Source organism: Balaenoptera musculus, chromosome 19 (genome assembly GCF_009873245.2).
Source record: "Balaenoptera musculus isolate JJ_BM4_2016_0621 chromosome 19, mBalMus1.pri.v3, whole genome shotgun sequence".
Taxonomy (NCBI): Eukaryota; Metazoa; Chordata; class Mammalia; order Artiodactyla; family Balaenopteridae; genus Balaenoptera; species Balaenoptera musculus.
This window is the reverse complement of record NC_045803.1, coordinates 14,716,585-14,734,459: the sequence shown is the minus strand read 5'-3', so window position 1 is coordinate 14,734,459 and position 17,875 is coordinate 14,716,585. Positions and strand designations below refer to the sequence as shown.

The 17,875-nt window shown below is 48.9% G+C and overlaps 2 protein-coding genes across 2 annotated transcripts; one reads left to right on the top strand and one right to left on the bottom strand.

Annotated features, from left to right (window-relative positions):
* The first annotated feature begins 127 nt into the window (after positions 1-127).
* Positions 128-1,485, top strand: LOC118884517 (phosphatidylethanolamine-binding protein 1-like). Its single transcript, XM_036832119.1, has one exon. The coding sequence runs from the start codon at positions 173-175 to the stop codon at positions 734-736; it is 564 nt and encodes a 187-aa protein (XP_036688014.1). The 5' UTR covers positions 128-172; the 3' UTR covers positions 737-1,485.
* Positions 1,486-8,948: 7,463 nt separating this feature from the next.
* PPP1R14A (protein phosphatase 1 regulatory inhibitor subunit 14A) lies at positions 8,949-13,517 on the bottom strand. The gene is made up of 4 exons (XM_036833949.1): positions 13,056-13,517; positions 10,782-10,862; positions 10,081-10,113; positions 8,949-9,190 (listed from the first exon to the last, which is right to left on the bottom strand). The coding sequence occupies exons 1-4, from the start codon at positions 13,254-13,256 to the stop codon at positions 9,062-9,064; spliced, it is 444 nt and encodes a 147-aa protein (XP_036689844.1). The 5' UTR covers positions 13,257-13,517; the 3' UTR covers positions 8,949-9,061.
* Between the last annotated feature and the right edge of the window lie 4,358 nt (positions 13,518-17,875).

Below are 17,875 nucleotides of genomic sequence, written 5' to 3'. Positions count from 1 at the left end.
GGGATATTGGAATCTCAGAGTTGACATTCCTTCAGTAGCCTTCTTATAGGGCAAGACAACTAAATTTCCATTATTAAAAACAGGGTATGGGCAGACTGCTGGGAGTGTGGGCTGTTACCCTGTGTGAGTCCTCCCGCAGCTTTCCCTGCTGTCCGACCCTCTCGGCTTCGCGATGCCGGTGGACCTCAGCAAGTGGTCCGGGCCTTTGAACCTGCGGGAAGTGGACGAGAGGCCGCAGCACCCGCTGCAGGTCAAATACGGCGGGGTGGAGGTTGACGAGCTGGGCAAAGTGCTGACACCCACCCAGGTTAAGAACCGGCCCACCAGCATTGCATGGGATGGCCTTGATCCAGGTAAACTGTATACCTTGGTCTTGACAGACCCGGATGCTCCCAGCAGGAAGGACCCCAAATACAGGGAATGGCACCATTTCCTGGTGGTCAACATGAAGGGCAACGACACCAGCAGTGGCACGGTCCTCTCCTATCATGTGGGCTCTGGGCCTCCCAAGGGCACAGGCCTTCACCGCTACATCTGGCTGGTTTACGAGCAGGACAGGCCACTGAAGTGTGATGAGCCCATTCTCAGCAACCGATCTGAAGACCACCGTGGCAAATTCAAGGTGGCGAATTTCCGCAAAAAGTACGAGCTCGGGGCTCCGGTGGCCGGCACGTGTTACCAGGCCGAATGGGATGACTATGTGCCCAAACTGTATGAGCAGCTGTCTGGGAAGTAGAGGAAAGCCAGGAGATGGACACGGTCCCAGAGTTCCCAAGCAGTGTTTCAGTTTAGTGATGCATGTAGATTTCTCCCCTTCCCCCTGCCTGATCCCTGAGCGGTCAGATTTAGGTTTAGGGTGACTTTTCCTTCTGCCTGTCCTCTGTAATTCTAGGGGGTTTATGTTTTGATCAAATTTGAACTCCGTTTTGTTGGGGGATATTTTGGTACTAGGATGGGGTCATCAAAATGTTAATATAAGAATAACAACCCAGACGTTAAAGAAGAAAAAAATTCTGGTAAAAAGACCAGGTCTGCAGTATTAGAACAGAGCATCAAAGAATCTTTAAGGGAGGTTGAAAAAAAGAAAAGGTTGATTGCCTCTGACTTTGTGAGCCCGAGCCCAGGATTGTCTGTGATGGCATCTTCTGGCGTGTGTTTTCATGGCCCTGTCTCTCACTAAGACAACCAGGGGCCGGCACGTCCGCTAGTCCCCCATGTGATACATCTCAGGCTGGTTATTGGGTGTCAGTGTCCTGCTCTGGCTCCTTTAAAGAGCAATACTGAAAAAAGCAATAGGGAGAGAGTTGCTGTTAAAGCTTGGCCATCTAGATGAGCTGCAGGGCTGAGTGAGAGGTCATCAGAAATCCGAAAGTCTGTGCCTGTTAAATTGATCACTCTTCGGTGTAAGAAAAGCTGGTCTCTAGTTGCTGACTGTTGTGTTAATTCTGCTGTTGCTTATAGTTGAATAAAAATAAAAACATTGTGAAAAAAAAAAAACAGGGTATGGGACTTCCCTGGTGGCGCAGTGTATAAGAATCCGCCTGCCAATGTAGGGGACGTGGGTTTCAGCCCTGGTCCGGGATGATCCCACATGCCACGGAGCAAATAAACCCTTGCGCCACAACTACTGAGCCTGCTCTCTAGAGACCGCGAGCCACAACTACTCAGCCCACGTGCCACAACTACGGAGCCTGCGTGCCACAACTACTGAGCTCGCGTGCCACAACTACTGAGTTCGCGCGCCTCAACTTGAGCCCGCGTGCCGCAAACTACAGAGCGCACGTGCCCTGGAGCCTGACTGCCACAACTAGAGAAGAGAAAACCCGCACGCCACAACTAGAGAGAAGCCCACGCGCCACAATTAAAGATCCCACATGCCTCAACAAAGATCCCACGTGCTACAACTAAGACCTGATGCAGCCAAAAATAAATAAATAATAAATCTTTTTTTTAAAAAAAAAGCTCACTGGGTATTCAAAGAAGCAGGAAAACACAATGCAATTAATCAGGAAGTCTGAAATGGGTCTCACGGGGCTAAAAATCAAGGTGTCAGTGGAGCTGTGTTCCTGCTGGAGGCTCTAGGGAAGAGTCTGTTTCCTTACCTTTTCCAACTTTACTCCTTAGCTCATGGACCCTCCTCTGTCTTCAAAGCCCATCACTCAACCTCTGCTTCCATCGTCCCATCTCGCTCACTCTGACCCTCTTGCTTCCTCCTTGAATGATCCTTGTGATTACACTGGGCCCACGTGAATAATCCAGAATAATCCTCTCAGTTCAAGATCCTTAATTTAATCCTATCCGCAAAGGCCCTTCTGCCATGTAAGGTAACATATTCACAGGTTCTGGGTTTTCGGATGTGAACAGTTTGGGGGGCCATTTTTGTATCTACCAACCACCCTATTGAAAATTGCAATCTTCCCTAGCCCAGCGCTTCCAATCTCTTTACTCTGTTTAATTTTTTCTCTTTTTTCCCGTTTAATGTTTTCCATAATTCTTATCACCTTCTAACATATTATATAATCCACTTGCTTATGATATTGCTTATTATCTGTTTTGCCCTGCTAGAATATAAACTCCTGATATAAACTGGTACCCAGAATAGTGCCAGGCACATAATAGGTGCTCAAAAATATCTGTGAATGAGGCTTTGCATGATCTGGCTCCAGGCCACCTCTCCTATCTCATTCCCTTTCACTCTCATCCTTGCTCACTGCCTTTCACCAACACTGGCCTCGCTGCCCCTTTAACATGCCAAGCACGTTCTTGTCTTAGACCTTTGCACCTGCTGTTTCTTAAGTGTCCCTCTTCCCATGTCCTTGCATGAGTCTCTGCTCTCTCCCTTGCACAGAGAGAATGAACAAAATATGGATACTTATTGAATTAATGAATGGATAGAGTTCTAATACATCAATAAAACAGAATACTCTGAAACTGTTAGAAAAAAGTGAGGTAGGGGGTCTCCACGTGAGGGCAAGACCCACCTTGCCTGCCCTCTAAACCCCAGAGAGCTGCCAAGGTCCCAGCCAGACAGTTTTCACTCCGCTCTGGTTGGCATTTAATAAAACTGAAGTCAAAATAAGGAAGAAGGATGTTTTTGAAACTAGAAAATATGTTCAAATTACGTTTTTTTTCCAAGACACTCCCCCTCCAAATAAATTAATTAATTAAATAGTGAAAGAAAGAAAAGAATGAGGTCGAATGTGATAATATGGAATGACTTCTAAGATATAATGTAATGAAAAAAAGTAAGAAAAATATACAGTAAATTGTATGTAATAGGCTTCCATTTACATAAAAATGATGTATTTCTGGAAGTTTACATAAGAAATTGATAACATCACTTGAATCCCCAAGAGGGAGACTTATTTTCACTGTATATCCTTTTGTAATACTTAATTTTTAAAATCATATTCATGATAAAATTGTTTCTTCAATAAAAACTAGTAATCAAAAGAAGTAGTAGTGAACTAGAGAAAAGAAAATATTTAATAAACCTAGGGCAGTAATTGCTATCATTTTGTAACATCTAGAAAAATTTGTGAATGAATGAATGGGTTACTCTCTAGAAGCCTGGACCATGATTCACAGCCAAGCATTTATCCAGCTCGCTCACTGTATTTCCACATATTGCTTGCATGCTTTCTGGTCTGTTCTCTTGGTCAGTGCCACTGCTATTCCTGCCGACACTTGGTATTATCCAGATTTCTAAATTTTGCCCAATAAATAGATGTTAGATGACATCTCATTGTTGTTTTAATTTGCATTTTCAGATTACTATTGATTTTGAGCATTTCCTAATGTGCTGGCAAATAGTTTGGGCTTCCTGTCCTCACAGTCATACGTTTGTGTCCCTTGTGTATTTTTCTATCAGGGTTGTTGTCTTTCTGTGTTGATTTGCAGGAGTTCCTAGTGGTTTCTGAATTGTAATCACTCATCAGTTTTAAATGCTGCAAATATCTTCTCTCATTCTTCCCATTAAATACTAACTTTGTCTATGATGTCTTTCCTTGAAAAGAGACTTAATTTTAATATGAGCAAATTCATCAGTTGTTTTGCCTTATGGTTTATACTTTGGAAGTTTTGTTTTAGAAGTCTTTCCCCACTCCTAATTCACTGCTCCTGTTATCACTGGATGCATAACAAACTGTGCTAAACTTAGTGGTGTAAAACAGCAAGCATTTATTACATTTACCTCTCATGGTTCTGGGAGTGACTGGGCTCAGCTGAGCGGTTCTTACTTGGGTCTCTCATGCCATTGAAGCCAGATGGTGTCTAGGGCCAGAGTCATCTCATTCCAGGCTTTCTCACTCATGTGTCTGGCAATTGATGCTGGCTGTCGGCTAGAACACAGAACCTCTTCATATGCCTTGGGCTTCCTTACAACATGGCAACTGGATTCCAAGAAAAAGCATCCCAAGACAGCCAAGTCTTTTATGACCTAGCCTCAGAAGTCACTGTTATACACTGATTTTTTGTATCTCACCAAAATTTATATATTGAAGCCCTCACCTCCAGTATGATGATATTTGGAGATGGGGCCTTTGGGAGGTAATTAGGGTTAGATGAGGTCATGAAGGCAGGGCCCTGGTCTGATGGGAATTGTGCCCTTATAAGAATAGACACCAGTGGACTCTCCTGGTGGCACAGTGGTTAAGAATCTGCCTGCCAATGCAGGGGACACGGGTTCGAGCCCTGGTCCGGGAAGATCCCACATGCCATGGAGCAACTAAGCCCGTGAGCCACAACTACTGAGCCTGCACTCTAGAGCCTGCGCTCCACAACTACTGAAGCTCGCATGCCTAGAGCCCGTGCCCCACAGCACAGCAAGAGAGGCCACCGCAGTGAGAAGACCGCGCACCACAACAAAGAGTAGCCCCTGCTCGCCACAGCTAGAAAAAGCCTGCGTGCAGCAACGAAAACCCAATGCGCCAAAAAAAAAAAAAAAAAAAAAAAATAGACACCAGAGAACTTGTTCTCTCTCTTTCTGCCATGTGAGGACTCAGTGGAAAGGCAGCGGTCTGCAAGCTAGGAAGACAGCCCTCACCCAACCATGCCGGCTCCCTGATCTCGGACTTCCCAGCCTCCAAAACTGAGAGAATGAATTTCTGATGTTTAAACCACCTAGTCTATAGTATTTCATTATGGAAGCCTGAGCAGACGAATACACTCAGCACCACTTCCATCACACTTTGTTTGTGAGAAGTGAATCCCTGAGGCTGGTCTGTTTTCAAGACAAGGGGAATGAGACACCACCTTTTGATGGGAAGTATAGCAAAAAATTTGTGGACATGTCACAGTGACATTATTCTTCATTTTCTTGTATTAACTCCATCGTTTTATTCTTTACATTTAGGTCTTTATTTCATTTGGAGTCTGCCTGTGAGTCTGTTCGGTTCCTTTGTTGTATTCTTCTGTTCTTCATCAACACCACAGTTTTTATTCCTATGGTTTAATATCTGGTAGAGCAAGCCTTCCTCACTTTCTTTTTTCATGTTGACTTGGTTATCTGTACATATTATGTACAACTGTTGTTCTTCCTCCATACAAATTTTAGAATAGACTTTATCAAGTATCTCAAAAAATCCACCCAGAATTCTGATTGAGATTGCTTTGAATTTATTGACTAATTTGGAGAGAACTTACCTGTGGATAATATTAAGATATCTTATGCAAAGTCATGGATGGTCTCATTTTTCCAAATTATCTTCTATATCCTTTATTGGCATATTAATGTTTTTTCAATCAAGGCCTTATATATCTTTGATTAAGTTGTTAGATAAACTATAGTTTTTTTTTTGGTCTGTTTTGTTTTTGATTTTGTTTTTTGGTGCTGAAGCCTGGAAACAAGCTTTTAAAATTATGTTTTAATTGGTTATTACAGTATTAGTGAAATGATACGGATTCTCGTAGGCTTATATCAACCATGATACACCCTTCGTGACGAGCCTTCCTGCCCTCTTTATTATGAAGTATTTCTAAAACGTTTTAGCCAATTGTGAGTACCAATCATATCATCAGTGCGACACCATTTCTAATATTTATCATTCTGATTAGCAGAGTCTCTGGTGTTGATCTAGGATGGGCGAGTGCTTTGCTGTAGCTACTTCTGGAGCCAGCTCTTAATTAAATGCCAGCCGACCAGCCCTGGAGTAGCTGACCGTTGGGGTGTAGTTTAAAACAACCCGCATAGCCACGAGGGGGCGCTAGGGCTTCACTTCTAGTCGAAGAGGGTTGCTGTGCGCTGTGTGCCAGGCGCTGCTCCGGACGTTAGGAATACAGCCGTGCCTAAGGAGATAATATTCTGAAGGTGGGGGGAGGGTAGACAGACAATAAAGTAAACTAATGCATAATTTCAGGGTGTAATAAATTCGTGGAGAAAATTAATTATTGTGACAAGGGGCTCAAGGACATCTGTCTGGAATTACATCTAAATGATGATCCCTCACTTGGGCGGAGTACTCCGGGCAGAGAAACATCTGAGGGTCCAGGAGGGGAAGAGTCTCGTGGGAGTGAGGGGGGTTAGGGGGGGAGTGCAGGTGAGGGAGAGGAGAGGGATGAAGGATGACAGGTTGGGGAGGGTGTGGAGCGTGTACGGGGAGACTTTGGTTTCTCATCTGAAGCCAAAAGAAGCCCATGGAGGGAGCAGGGTGGATGGAGACAAAAGTGAGAGGGCCTTCCCTGGCGGTCTAGTGGTGAGTACTCTGCGCTTTCACTGCAGGGGCCGTGGGTTCGACCCCTGGTTGGGGGAACTAAGATCCTGCAAGCCGTGCAGCACAGCCAAAAAATAAATGAATAAAAAATAAAGTGAGTGAGAAAAAGCATTATTTGGCTGCTAAGTGGGAAACAAGATCACAGGCCCTGGGAGGCAGCATGAGGAGGTGAGTGTGGCAATTACGCAAAGGTGGTGGGTCAGGTACACTGTGTCCTTTGTGGCTTTTCCTTAACAGAGCGCCTGTGATTCAGTGTTCCTAAGGGACATCTTGCTGGCCAGGGATGGTGGCTGTAAGGAGCTAATGGTCCAGCCCCTCCCTACAATGATAAGGTTGATGATAATGCTTATTAGGTACCTGGCACTAGTCTACAATCTATGCATTTAAACCTCACAACCTCCCTGGGAAGTAGGTACAATTGTAATCATTTTCCAGATATGGAAACTTGAGGCACAGAGAGGTTAAGTGACTTGCTCAAGACCACACAGCTAGGAAGTAGGACAGATGGCATTTGAATCCAAGCACTAACCCCGGAGTCCATGCTCTTACCCACCATGTTATGCTGCTTCCCGATCCTTTTGTTGTAGCCTTGTTCTCAGTCAAATTGTATTGCCCTTTAGACAGGCTATCTCAGAGAGCTGTCAGCAGTCACTAACACCTTAGTATGAATTAGTCCACCTCTTCTTGCCACTGAAGAATTGCAATCTATGCTAAAGCTATGGCTTATAGGGGCACTGTAGTGTAGAAATATTTGGGTTCTGGAGTCATAATGCCTGTGATTAAAACCCACTGCCACTTCCCAGCTGAGTGATTTGGGGCAAGTGTCATCACTAATCTGGGCCTCAGTTTCATCATCTGTGAAGTCCCCATTTTCCAGATGAGGAAACTGAGAGGCTCAACACATGGCACACCCAAGACTTTGCTTGGATGCAAGGAGGAGGGATTCCTCCATTACACTCTCTATCCAGTTGTGTGGAGGGGAGGGGGCACTGGAAGCCTGAGGTCTGTCTGCACAGGGACAGCAAGGTCACCTGAAGGGCTGGACAGACCAGGTGCTCCTGGATACCCCTCTTCTTCAGGGTCGGCTTCTCTTCCTGCCAGACTAGCGCTGAGACCCCTGGGATGGGTGTCTGATCCTGGCGGGGCTGCTGGGTGGCACTGGATGGGCATCGGGGTCAGGGCCCCAATTTTAGGCAGTAGAAGTGAGATGGGAGATGTGCTATGCCCTTGGGGGAAGATTCCCCAGTTCTGGCCTGGCCCCAGTCCTAAGCACAGCCACAATCCCACCCCATCTCCTGACTGTACACAGCTGGGACTGCTATTGTTAAAATAATGAAACACTTCCACAGTCTTTGGTAAATAACCACTACCCACTTCTGATACCCTTGCCCTTCCCCTGAGACCCTTCAGGGCCCTCCCTTCCCCAGCATGAGCATGCCCCAGCCCAGGGGGCTTCCCTGATCCAGCTCTGGGGCACTTGCCCATCCTGACTGGTAGATGGGCCTGCCAATATTTGGTATCTTCCCTGGCTCAGCCCCAATATCAATCCCTCCTCCCACCAGTTCAGAGTCCTCTGATATGGGTACCCATTTCACACGAACTCCTATGCATCCTTCAAAGCCCTGCCTAAATGTCACTTCCTTCAAGAAGCACTCCTAGATTTCTTCACCACCCCAAGAGTGAACAGCTCCTCCCACTCCGTGGGCTCCCAAGTACCTTGGACCATGCAGCACACTTTGCTCGAATCCCCTGCCCACAGGCCCTTCTTCCCCACCACTGTGTGAGCACCTTGATGCCAGAGACGTCTTCTGCCATCTTTGTGGCCTCAATACTAATGGCCAGGGTAAGCATACAATAGGTGCCCAATAAAATCTATGGAGAGGTGCCCAGTAAAATCTATGGAGAGGTTTGTTCCCAGTGCACTGTGGTCACATCAGGCACATTCAGTCCTGTGCATCTCCTGGGGCCCAGGGACCACAGGTGGCCCTCCCTACAGGAGCCCCCTTGTTCCACCCACACACTGAGGCCCTGCTGGCTGGGACTGGGCCAAGGCTGGGGGAGGTGAGGAGAGGATGTGAGTCCCAGGGGTGCAAGGTCAGCAGGGCCTGTTCTCATGCTCCCTGGCTGAGGAGTGATTCTCCATCTGCCCGGGCCAGCTGCGGGTGCTGGGACATGAGGAGACGCAGCAGGAGAGAGGGAGGTGCAGGGAGGAGCTAAGGGAAGCCCATAGTAACCAGGGAGAAGAAAAACAGGCACGCAGTGTTATTGTTACAGAACCATTAAATACAACTTATAAACAAGCCAGGATGGCGTTGCGGGGAGATGGAGGGGGTCACAGAGGCCAGAGAGGGTCAGGGCCGCGCGGTCCGGGTTCGGTCCTGGAGGGGGCTCAGGCTGCGGTCACCGGAGGGGCTGGGCTGGCGGAGGCCTGGCTGCTTGTGGAGGCCTCTCAGCTTCACCAGCAGCTCCTGGACGAAGTTCTGAGGACAAGGCGAGGGTGCTGAGAACACGGGAGGGGTGGGGGCACCCCCTGCCCAGCCCAGCCCTTCTGACCTGGGCCCCTCTATTTCCTGCTTCCTGGTCAGTGAGAGGGGATGGAGGTGGAGTTAAGGAGGGGTAGAGGCTACAGATGGAGAAGAACATGCGGGGGTGGGGGGAACAGGGAGAGAGAGAGGGAGAGAGACAGAGACCCATAGACAGAAACCAAGACATAGATGCAGAGACAGAGAGAGACGCAGAGATAGAGACAGAGGGAGAAATGAAGGGACAGAGAAAGAAACAGAGCCACAGAGAGACATGGAGATATTTCTCGAGCCAAGAGATTATCAGGAGGGTCCCCAGGGACAGAGGCCTAAGCTGGCTCCAGGGCAGACAGACACACAATGACGTTTGTCGCTCAGGCAGCCCAGAGCTGGTTAGAGAAACATGAATATTTTTCCCTTTTAAAGCAGGGAAGGAAGTGGGAGGGGCTAGGCCGCTCAGGGCCTGGAAGGATGGGGGGGCCCCTGAGAGGTGGGGAAGGGAGCCCTAGGGCGGTGGAGGCAGTAACAAGGGAGAGAGGCGGAGGGAGGTGAGCGGGCAGACAGAGCGCAGCAGTGGCAGAAATAGGAGACAGATGGGGCAGCATGTCAGCAGGGAGGCGATAATGGAGCCCCGGGGGCAGATGGGAAGAGAGGGGACAGGAGTGAGGAAGACAAAAGACGCCACTGGAGATGAGAAAACGGCCATGGGAGAGGCAGGGCTCCCAGAGTTCCCTCTGCTGGTCCTGGGCACAGCCAGCTTCTTCCCTCCTCCCCGGAGACCGCCCCCCAGCCCACAGTCAAGGTGCAGGGGGCACAACAGGGCCTGGGATGGGGGATGGAAAACTCACCTCTGTGGGGTTTGTGCACGACTTTAGGAGTCCCTAAACAACCCCACACACACACACAAAAAAAGAAAAGAAAATAGTAAATGACTAAAACATATGCCCCGCCAGCCCCTTCCATTTCCCAACAAAGCCCCAAGGCAGCAAGACAAATGGCAGTCAGACTCCAGGTGGACTTCCCATGTGGCTTCAAGGGAGGAACAAGGCCCGAGTGTCTTATAGAGCAACTGGGGGCAGGGTTGAGTCAAGAAACTCAGCACCAAGACCAGTGCTAGATCCAGAGAGGGCCAGAAGGGCACACAGCACTTCCTGCCTCTAGGAGAGCACAGGCCAGAAAAGCAAGGACACTGCGTCCAGGCTGCCTGGCTCTGACTCCCAGCTATGCGCCTTCTGAGCTATGTGACCCTGGGCAAGTGATTAGATCTCGCTGGGCCTCATTTTCCTCAAGTGGAAAGCAGAGATAGTAATAGTGATAATAGTGAAATGGAGATAATAAACCCTTCAGAGGGTTTTGTGAAGATTAAATGAGTTATTAAGTGTAAAGCAATTGAAACAGTGCCTGGCACTTAGGAAGTGCTCAAGAAACACGTTAACTATTGATATGATTTGTAGGGAGGTGCAGGGTAGGGGGCTGGGGGCGGCTTATTGATATGATTTGTAGGGAGGTGCAGGGTAGGGGGCTGGGGGCGGCTTTCCCTTCCAGCTACCTGGATTTTCCGGCGTCTCTCCTCTTCACTCTCTAATTCCAACAATTCATCGATGTTGACCTCATCGGGCATGTCTGCCTCCTAAAAGGCAGAGAGGGAGGGGCGTCAGGGTCCCTTTCCCCTCCCTCCCCCGCCTTTGTCCAGGTCCCTGGAGGAGCCACAGCGGCCCCAGGACCCAGCTGGCGGGTTCTGGAGCAATAATGTGGCAGTCAGGGACAGCACCACCAAGGCGGGACATCTGGGTGTTGGGGGGAGGGGTGACAGATGGGTTGACAGAGGCCCAGGAGCCTGTACCAGCTCGGATGCTGGCCCCTGGGCCTCGGGAGTCTTGGGCCTGGCACGGGTTTCTCGCCTTGGCGCCTATTCCTACAGCGGGAAACAGGCCTGGTGGAGTCTTGGAATGTCAGATTCTGGGATTCAGGAGAGGGGCTGGCTCTGCCCTTTCAAGGAAAAGTTTAAGCGCTAGGTGCAGGGGAGGGAAGCTGGCAGCCTAGAGCCTGCTGGGGGTGGCCCCTTGCCCCAGGGCACAAGGAGGGCGGGGAGGGCTTGGGTCAGCCCCCAGGGCCAAAGCACAGCCCTCAAGTCCAGGAAGCCCCCCAAGGTGGGTGGGAGAGATAAGCCACAAGCCCAACTTTGAGCAGCCAAGAGGGGGACCCTTGGATGGCCTCTTGGGGCAAAGGGCAAATGCAGGCTGGCTCAGTAACCCTGTGGGGGACAGAACCCAGCTGTCTGAGCAAAGAGATCCCAGAGGCTACAGAGTTTTGCCTCCCTTACGCAAAGTCTTGCTGACTCCATTGTGGGCTTCAGGCCTGAGTGGTCAGGGAATTGTGTGTGGCATGGAGTGTCTGTAAGTGTGTTACCTGCCTGTGTGAGTTTCTGTGTGTGAGTCAGAGGCTGATGCCAAGGCGCCAGGGCCAGCACGAGGGTGCAGAGGTGTGTGACATTGCGCGCAGCCTGTGCAGGGGCCTATGGTCCTATGGGTGGGCAGTGGGCGACTCTGGCTTAGCTGTTTTTGTCTCACCGTCATGCGTCACTGTAGTGTATGCTGATCGGTAAGTGACCACAGCTTGTGTCCCTGAGAGTCTGGCTAGCTGTAGTGCCCACGGCCGGAGGACGGCCTCAGAGGATGCCACCTACCACTAGCAACTGTCCTCCTGTGTGAGCCCACATGTGTCTGAGAACAGAGGGCCCTCGTGTCACTGCGAGGGGCCATGGCTTCTCCCGCCTTCGCACTGTGTTGCGGAGCATCTGTCGTCCTGTGTGTCTGTGTACCTGTGACCATGCTCCACAGCACGAGTGCGTTGTACAAAATGTGACTTCAGGCAGAGACCCGAGTGAGATGTCGTGTCTGTCTGTAGCCCATGAGATAGCATAGGAGGCCATAGCTTGTGCCCTGTGTGTCCACTGGCAGCTGCAGTTTCTGCCATTGTATGTCTGGAGGGGCCCATAGCTTACGTGGTTTTCTGTCTGGGTGTAGCTATAATTTCTGTTATTTTATGTCTGCACGTGGCTGCAGCATCTACCATTGTGTTTGCATGTGATTATCGTTTTTTGCCTTTAGGAGATAATGGATGGTCGGTACTTGAATCACTGGGTGTCCGGGGGTAGCTGTTGTAACTTGTACCGTCTGCGAGCCGCTACAGCCTGTGCTGTGTGTATCTATGAACAGCTGTAACTGGAGTCCTTTTGTGTGGGTGTAGTTGTTGTGTTGTGTCTGCATATGGCTGTGGCCTGTGCTGTTGTGACTGTGAGAGCCTGCGGCTGTAGCACAGGTTGATCCGTAAGCGACCCCAGCTTGTGTCCTTGAGAGTCTGTGCATGGCTGTTGCTTCTGTCACTGTGTCTACGAGTGGCCATAGCTCGTCACTGTGCACGTCTGTGAATGCTGATGCTTCCTTTGCTGTGCAGCTCCGTGTGGTTGTATCTCCCCTGCCACCATGTATATATTTGGCTTTAAGACATCCCCCTCCCCCCACCCTTTCTCCAGATATGGCCACTCCAGCTCCCCACGTTTGCCTCCTCACCTCCCATACGCTAAACCCCTGGTGCTCCCCTGGTGTTTGGACCCAAGTGTCTGTGTGCACAAGCAGAGTGCCATGGAGGGTGGACGGCAAGGCCCATGAGTCCAGGAGCGTGCGTCCTAACGTGTGAACGAGGCTGCACCAGCGCGCACCAGCGAGCACAAGCAACCAGAGACCCTCAAGGCGTAGGGAGTCCGGGCTCGGGGTCTATCGGTCCGGGACTCCCCCTGCAACCCCACCTCTCCCCGTCTCACCCTGCCGCAATACAGCTCCTCCAAGCGCCCGTCGATCCACTTCTCCACGTCTAGCCGCCGCTGCAGCTCCCGCCGGTCATACTTGACGGTGACACGCGCGTGTCGCTTCTGCAGCCCCCCGGGGCTGCCTCCCGGGCCCCGGGCCCGCGATGGAGCCTGTAGCTTGCTCAGCACCCGCTTGCCCAGCCGCTGAGCTGCCATCGCGGTCCTGGCCCCGGCCCCGGCGCCGCGCTGTGAGCTTTCGCCTGGCGGCCAGGGGGCCTCTTACGGGCCGGGGCGGGGCCGACCGGGGGCGGAGGCTCGGACTCTCAGGGGGGCCGGCCCCGCCCCGGCTGCCCCGGGCCTCAATTTCCCTGCCTGCAAAGCGAGGACTGGCCGCTGCGCCGGCGTGAAGCCCGCGGCCGTGCCTGGCTCAGGTACGGGCGGGATCCGGGAGCCCCAGACCCGATCGGGCGACAGGGGCTCCCGGGGCCTGGATCCGGGGGGGCGGGTCCGGGATGGGCTCTAGGGGATCCGGCCTGTCTGCGCCCTCTGGCGGTTGCCAGGGACAGTGCACGAGCCCCTGTGCTACCTACTCTCTTTGCAAGGGAAGGTCAAGCCATAGTACTCAACGGTACATCATTTGTTCCTTCTTTCATTTATTCACTCATCCATGCATTCACTCGTTCATATTCACTCACTCTACTCAACAAATATTCATTTGACATCATGACATCTGGGCTGTAACCACCCCCCCCCCGGCCCAAATCAGACTCCTCATGCCAGATAGCATCCAGGGGTTCTCTGTCCCTCTGGTCATCACCAGGCTCCCCCTCCTGAACTTCCCTAGGCACTGGAGATAGAGCAGTGAACCAACAGACAAGTCCAGTCCTCATGGAGTTGGCATTCTTGCGGTGGAGGCAGGCAGTGACATAATAAGTAAGTACAGTATATTATACAGTTTATTAGAATATAATTAGTTCTACGGAGAAATATGAAGCAGAAAATGAGAAATGGAGTGAGGGTGGGGTTGCAGTTTTAGCCAGGGTAACCAGAGAAATCTCTTACCTCACAAGTCTTCCCACTTTAACTGAAAGCAGCAAGAATAACACTTCAAAACTTAAATGAAACTTAAATTTGGCCATGTCCCTCCCCTGCTTAAGACTATCCATAACTAGGCAATGGTTTCTTAAATATGACATCAAAAACAAAGCAACAAAAGAAAAAAAAATAGGAAAATTGGACATCATCAAAATTTAAAACTTTCGTTTTAAAGAACATCATCAAGAAAGTGAAGAGACAACCCACAGAATGAGAGAAAAAAATTTACTCGTTTTATTTACCGTCTGTTTTCCAACTAGTAGTGTACCAAAGGGAGGGCAATAGGAGTGGTCCACCTTGGGTACAGGAAAAAAGGGGTGCACTGTCTGTGGAGAATTTAAAAGTAATAATAAAACTGATCAAATTTGGCCAAGCTTTTATTATGACATGTGACAAATTCTAAACAGTATCAGTGATAAAATAATCCTTCCACCCCCAGGAAAAAATTGTTTGGTGGTCTACTGACTGAATTGATGCAATACTGTTGAGTTTTAATAATATATATGTAAGCTTCAAATTAGATATTTTTATTACTCTATCCTTTAGTAAACATTGTATTTGTATTATTTTTTTATTGCTGTGTAATAAATTAGCACAAACTTAGCACCTAAAACAGCACATGTTTATTATCTCATAGTTTCTGTGGATCCAGTCCAGTCATGGCTTAGCTGGGCCCTCTGCTCCAGGGCCTCACCAGGCTGCAATCCATGGGTCAGCCAGGGCTGCTGTCTCATCAGAGACTCGACTGAGAAAAGATCTGCCTTCATCTGCTTGAGGCTGTGGGGATGAGGTCTTCATTTTCTTCCTGGCTATCAGTGGGGTTTGCTCCTGGCTCCTAGAGGCCACCTACATTTCCTTGCCATGTGGCCTTCTCCATAGATCTTCTCACAATGTGGCAACATATCTTTCAAAGCTAGCAATGGAGAATCTCTTTCTTCTCAGTCCACGAAGACAGAGTCTTACATAATATAATGTAAACCTCCTTTGCCATATTTAATTGGTTAGAAGCAAATCCCAGGTCGTGCTCACACTTGAGAGGATTATACAGGCCATGAACATGGGGGCTGTCCAACATCTGTTTGCCACAATATTCTACAGCAGCGGTTCCCAACTTTTTTGGCACCAGGGATCGGTTTCATGGAAGACAATTTTTCCATGGACCAGGGGGCTGGGGGGGATGGTTTCGGGATGATTCAAGCACATTACATTTATTGTGCACTTTATTTCTATTATTATTACATTGTAATATATAATGAAATAATTATACAACTCACCATAATGCTGACAGGAGGCAGAGCTCAGGGCTCAGGTGGTAATGCGAGTGGTGGGGAACGGCTGTACATACACATGAAGCTTCACTTGCTCGCCCGCCCTCCGCTCACCTCCTGCTGTGTGGCGTGGTTCCTAACAGGCCACGGACCGGTACCAGTCTGTGGCCCAGGGGCTGGGGACCCCTGTTTTATAGGGAAGTCAATATAGAGAACTCTCAGGTATACAGTTGACCTCTGACATATGAAGACTCAGCTCTGTGTGTTCATTTTGAAAATAAGTTCCTAACAATTTGGAATCATTTGGGCTTGTTTCAGGCACTTTTGTGATTCTACATATTCTTGCATTTAAATAATAGGTTAGAAATTTAAATGATAGCACACATTGTAAAGATGAAGAAACTATTCTGTCATTCTACACATCCTTTTGGAGTTTTTGTGTTTAAAAATTTAAAAGATTGAATCAGGGTATGAACTGTGAGGTATAATATTTTTATTTGGTAAGTACAAATTTTCATTCATATATGAAATATTTTACTGAATTTGAGTAATATCTTTAAAATGGAAATTTATTCATTTTCAATTATTAATTTTAAAATTAAAGAACAAATAAAATAATGATTCTTACATGATTATTATCAAAAATAATTTCCTGGTAGAGAGGAGGTATAAAAAAATTATCCACCCCAGGTGTTGTTACAGAACTGAATGTGGGTTTGCTCACCTGCCACACAGCAAAGCCAATTTACTGACACTGGGTTGTGGTAAAGGAAAGTACAGCATTTATTTGCAGGATGCCAAACAAGGAGAAGGGGCAGCTCGTGCTCAAAAGATGGGATCTCCCCGATGGCTTTCAGGGAAGGGGTTTTAAAAGCAACATTTGGGGTGAGGGTTGTAGCTCGTGGACTTTCTTCTGATTGGTTGGTGGTGAGGTAACAGGGTGATGTTTTGGGAATCTTAATCATCAACCTTCTGGTTCCAACCAGTCTGGGGTCTAGATGCTTGTGGTCAGCATTTAGTCACCATCCTCCACCTGGGTGGGGGTCTTAGTTTCTGCAAACAAAACTTAAAGATATGTGTCAGATTGTTATGTATATCCCTTGAGGAGGAACTGACTCTGTTTTATCGCTGAACTATTGTTTCTTGCCCGTTTCCTTTGTTTCTGAGTTCCTTTAGTTCCCTAACTAGTAACTGTTGAGTCTGCTCTTTGGAACTCAAGGAAGGCCTAAGAGACCAAAGCCTTTTTCTACAAACAAGAAACAGAGGACTTTTGTACCTGGGAGGGCCTCACAGGGTCCTGCTTGGTTTCAATCCCCCTTTTCTTTGATACTCCTCAGTCCTGAGGGGCACAGGGGCAGGACATGAAATGGAATAAAATTTTGGATAAAGAGGTTAATCATAAACTTGGTAGGTCCTCACTGCAAGATAAAAGAAGATGGCAGGCATAAAATCTTAATTGTTTAAGGTAAACACCACTTTGATAACCCAGTTAAGGCTCTTCACATATTATTATGTCTGCAGGGAGGCCAAGTAGTGGGCGTGGCCCTGGCTCCTGTAACACACTGACGTCTTTCTTGCTTCAGGACTTTTGCATTTGCTGTTTGCTTAGAATGTGTTTGTTCATCAGCCCTTCTTATCCTTCAGGGTTCATATCAAAACCACCTCCTTCACCACCTGTTCTCTGTTAATCCCAGCCCTTAATTCATCTCCTTCATAGCACTGTTAGGTGTTATAAATAATAATATACTTATTTTAATTATCCTGTTGGCTACTCCTATGCCTGCCCTACTCCAGCCTCTTTTCGAGATTCAGCTCATATACCCCTCTTCCAGGAAGCCCTCCCTGGCCCGGAAGCTGGTCGGATGCCTCCTCTGGGTTTTCCTCCTTTCAGGTCTGATTACTCTGCCTGTGCTTCCCCATCACAGCCCTGACACCTATCCTTCTCTGGTCGATTATCTGTCTTCATCTAAGTACTAGGAACTGTGGAGGCAGGGTCTGGGGCTCTTGTTCATTCATGGGTCTATCACCTCCTCTGGGAGCCCTCCCTGGCCTTCTCTCAGGCTGAATAGGGAACTTGTCTGGGCTCCCGGGTCTTCCACCACGCAGCCCCTGATCACTCAGCCTGTGCTTGCGCCGTCTCATCCATAATCACTGCCCTATGCTTCTGTCATCACTGTGCTGGGCTGTTCCTGTCTGGTGATGCAGGGACCACTCTGGCGTGGTCACCTCTGGGTAGGCGCTCAGTGAACTCTGGAATTTAGGAAGAATAAACCCCTCGCCCTCAACGGAAGGCTGAAGCAAGATGGGCAAAAACCACAGGTTTCCAGTATGAGCACGTCTGCGACCTCTCCTCCCACCCAGAGGCGCAATCCAAGAGCGAAGGTGCTCGGACGTGGTCAACAAGCCCACGCGCAAGGGCAGCCGGAGCCCCGAGGTTCAACCTGCGAGCGCCGGCCCCTAGGCTAGGTCCCA

Excerpts from the sequence above, each read along its gene's own strand:
- PPP1R14A (XM_036833949.1), bottom strand. The coding sequence starts at position 13,256 with ATGGCAGCTCAGCGGCTGGGCAAGCGGGTGCTGAGCAAGCTACAGGCT. Across the intron at positions 10,863-13,055 it reads AGGAGCTGTATTGCGGCAGG|GAGGCAGACATGCCCGATGA; the intron begins GTGAGACGGGGA and ends TCTGCCTTTTAG. Across the intron at positions 10,114-10,781 it reads AGAGACGCCGGAAAATCCAG|GGACTCCTAAAGTCGTGCAC; the intron begins GTAGCTGGAAGG and ends GGGGTTGTTTAG.
- LOC118884517 (XM_036832119.1), top strand. The coding sequence starts at position 173 with ATGCCGGTGGACCTCAGCAAGTGGTCCGGGCCTTTGAACCTGCGGGAA.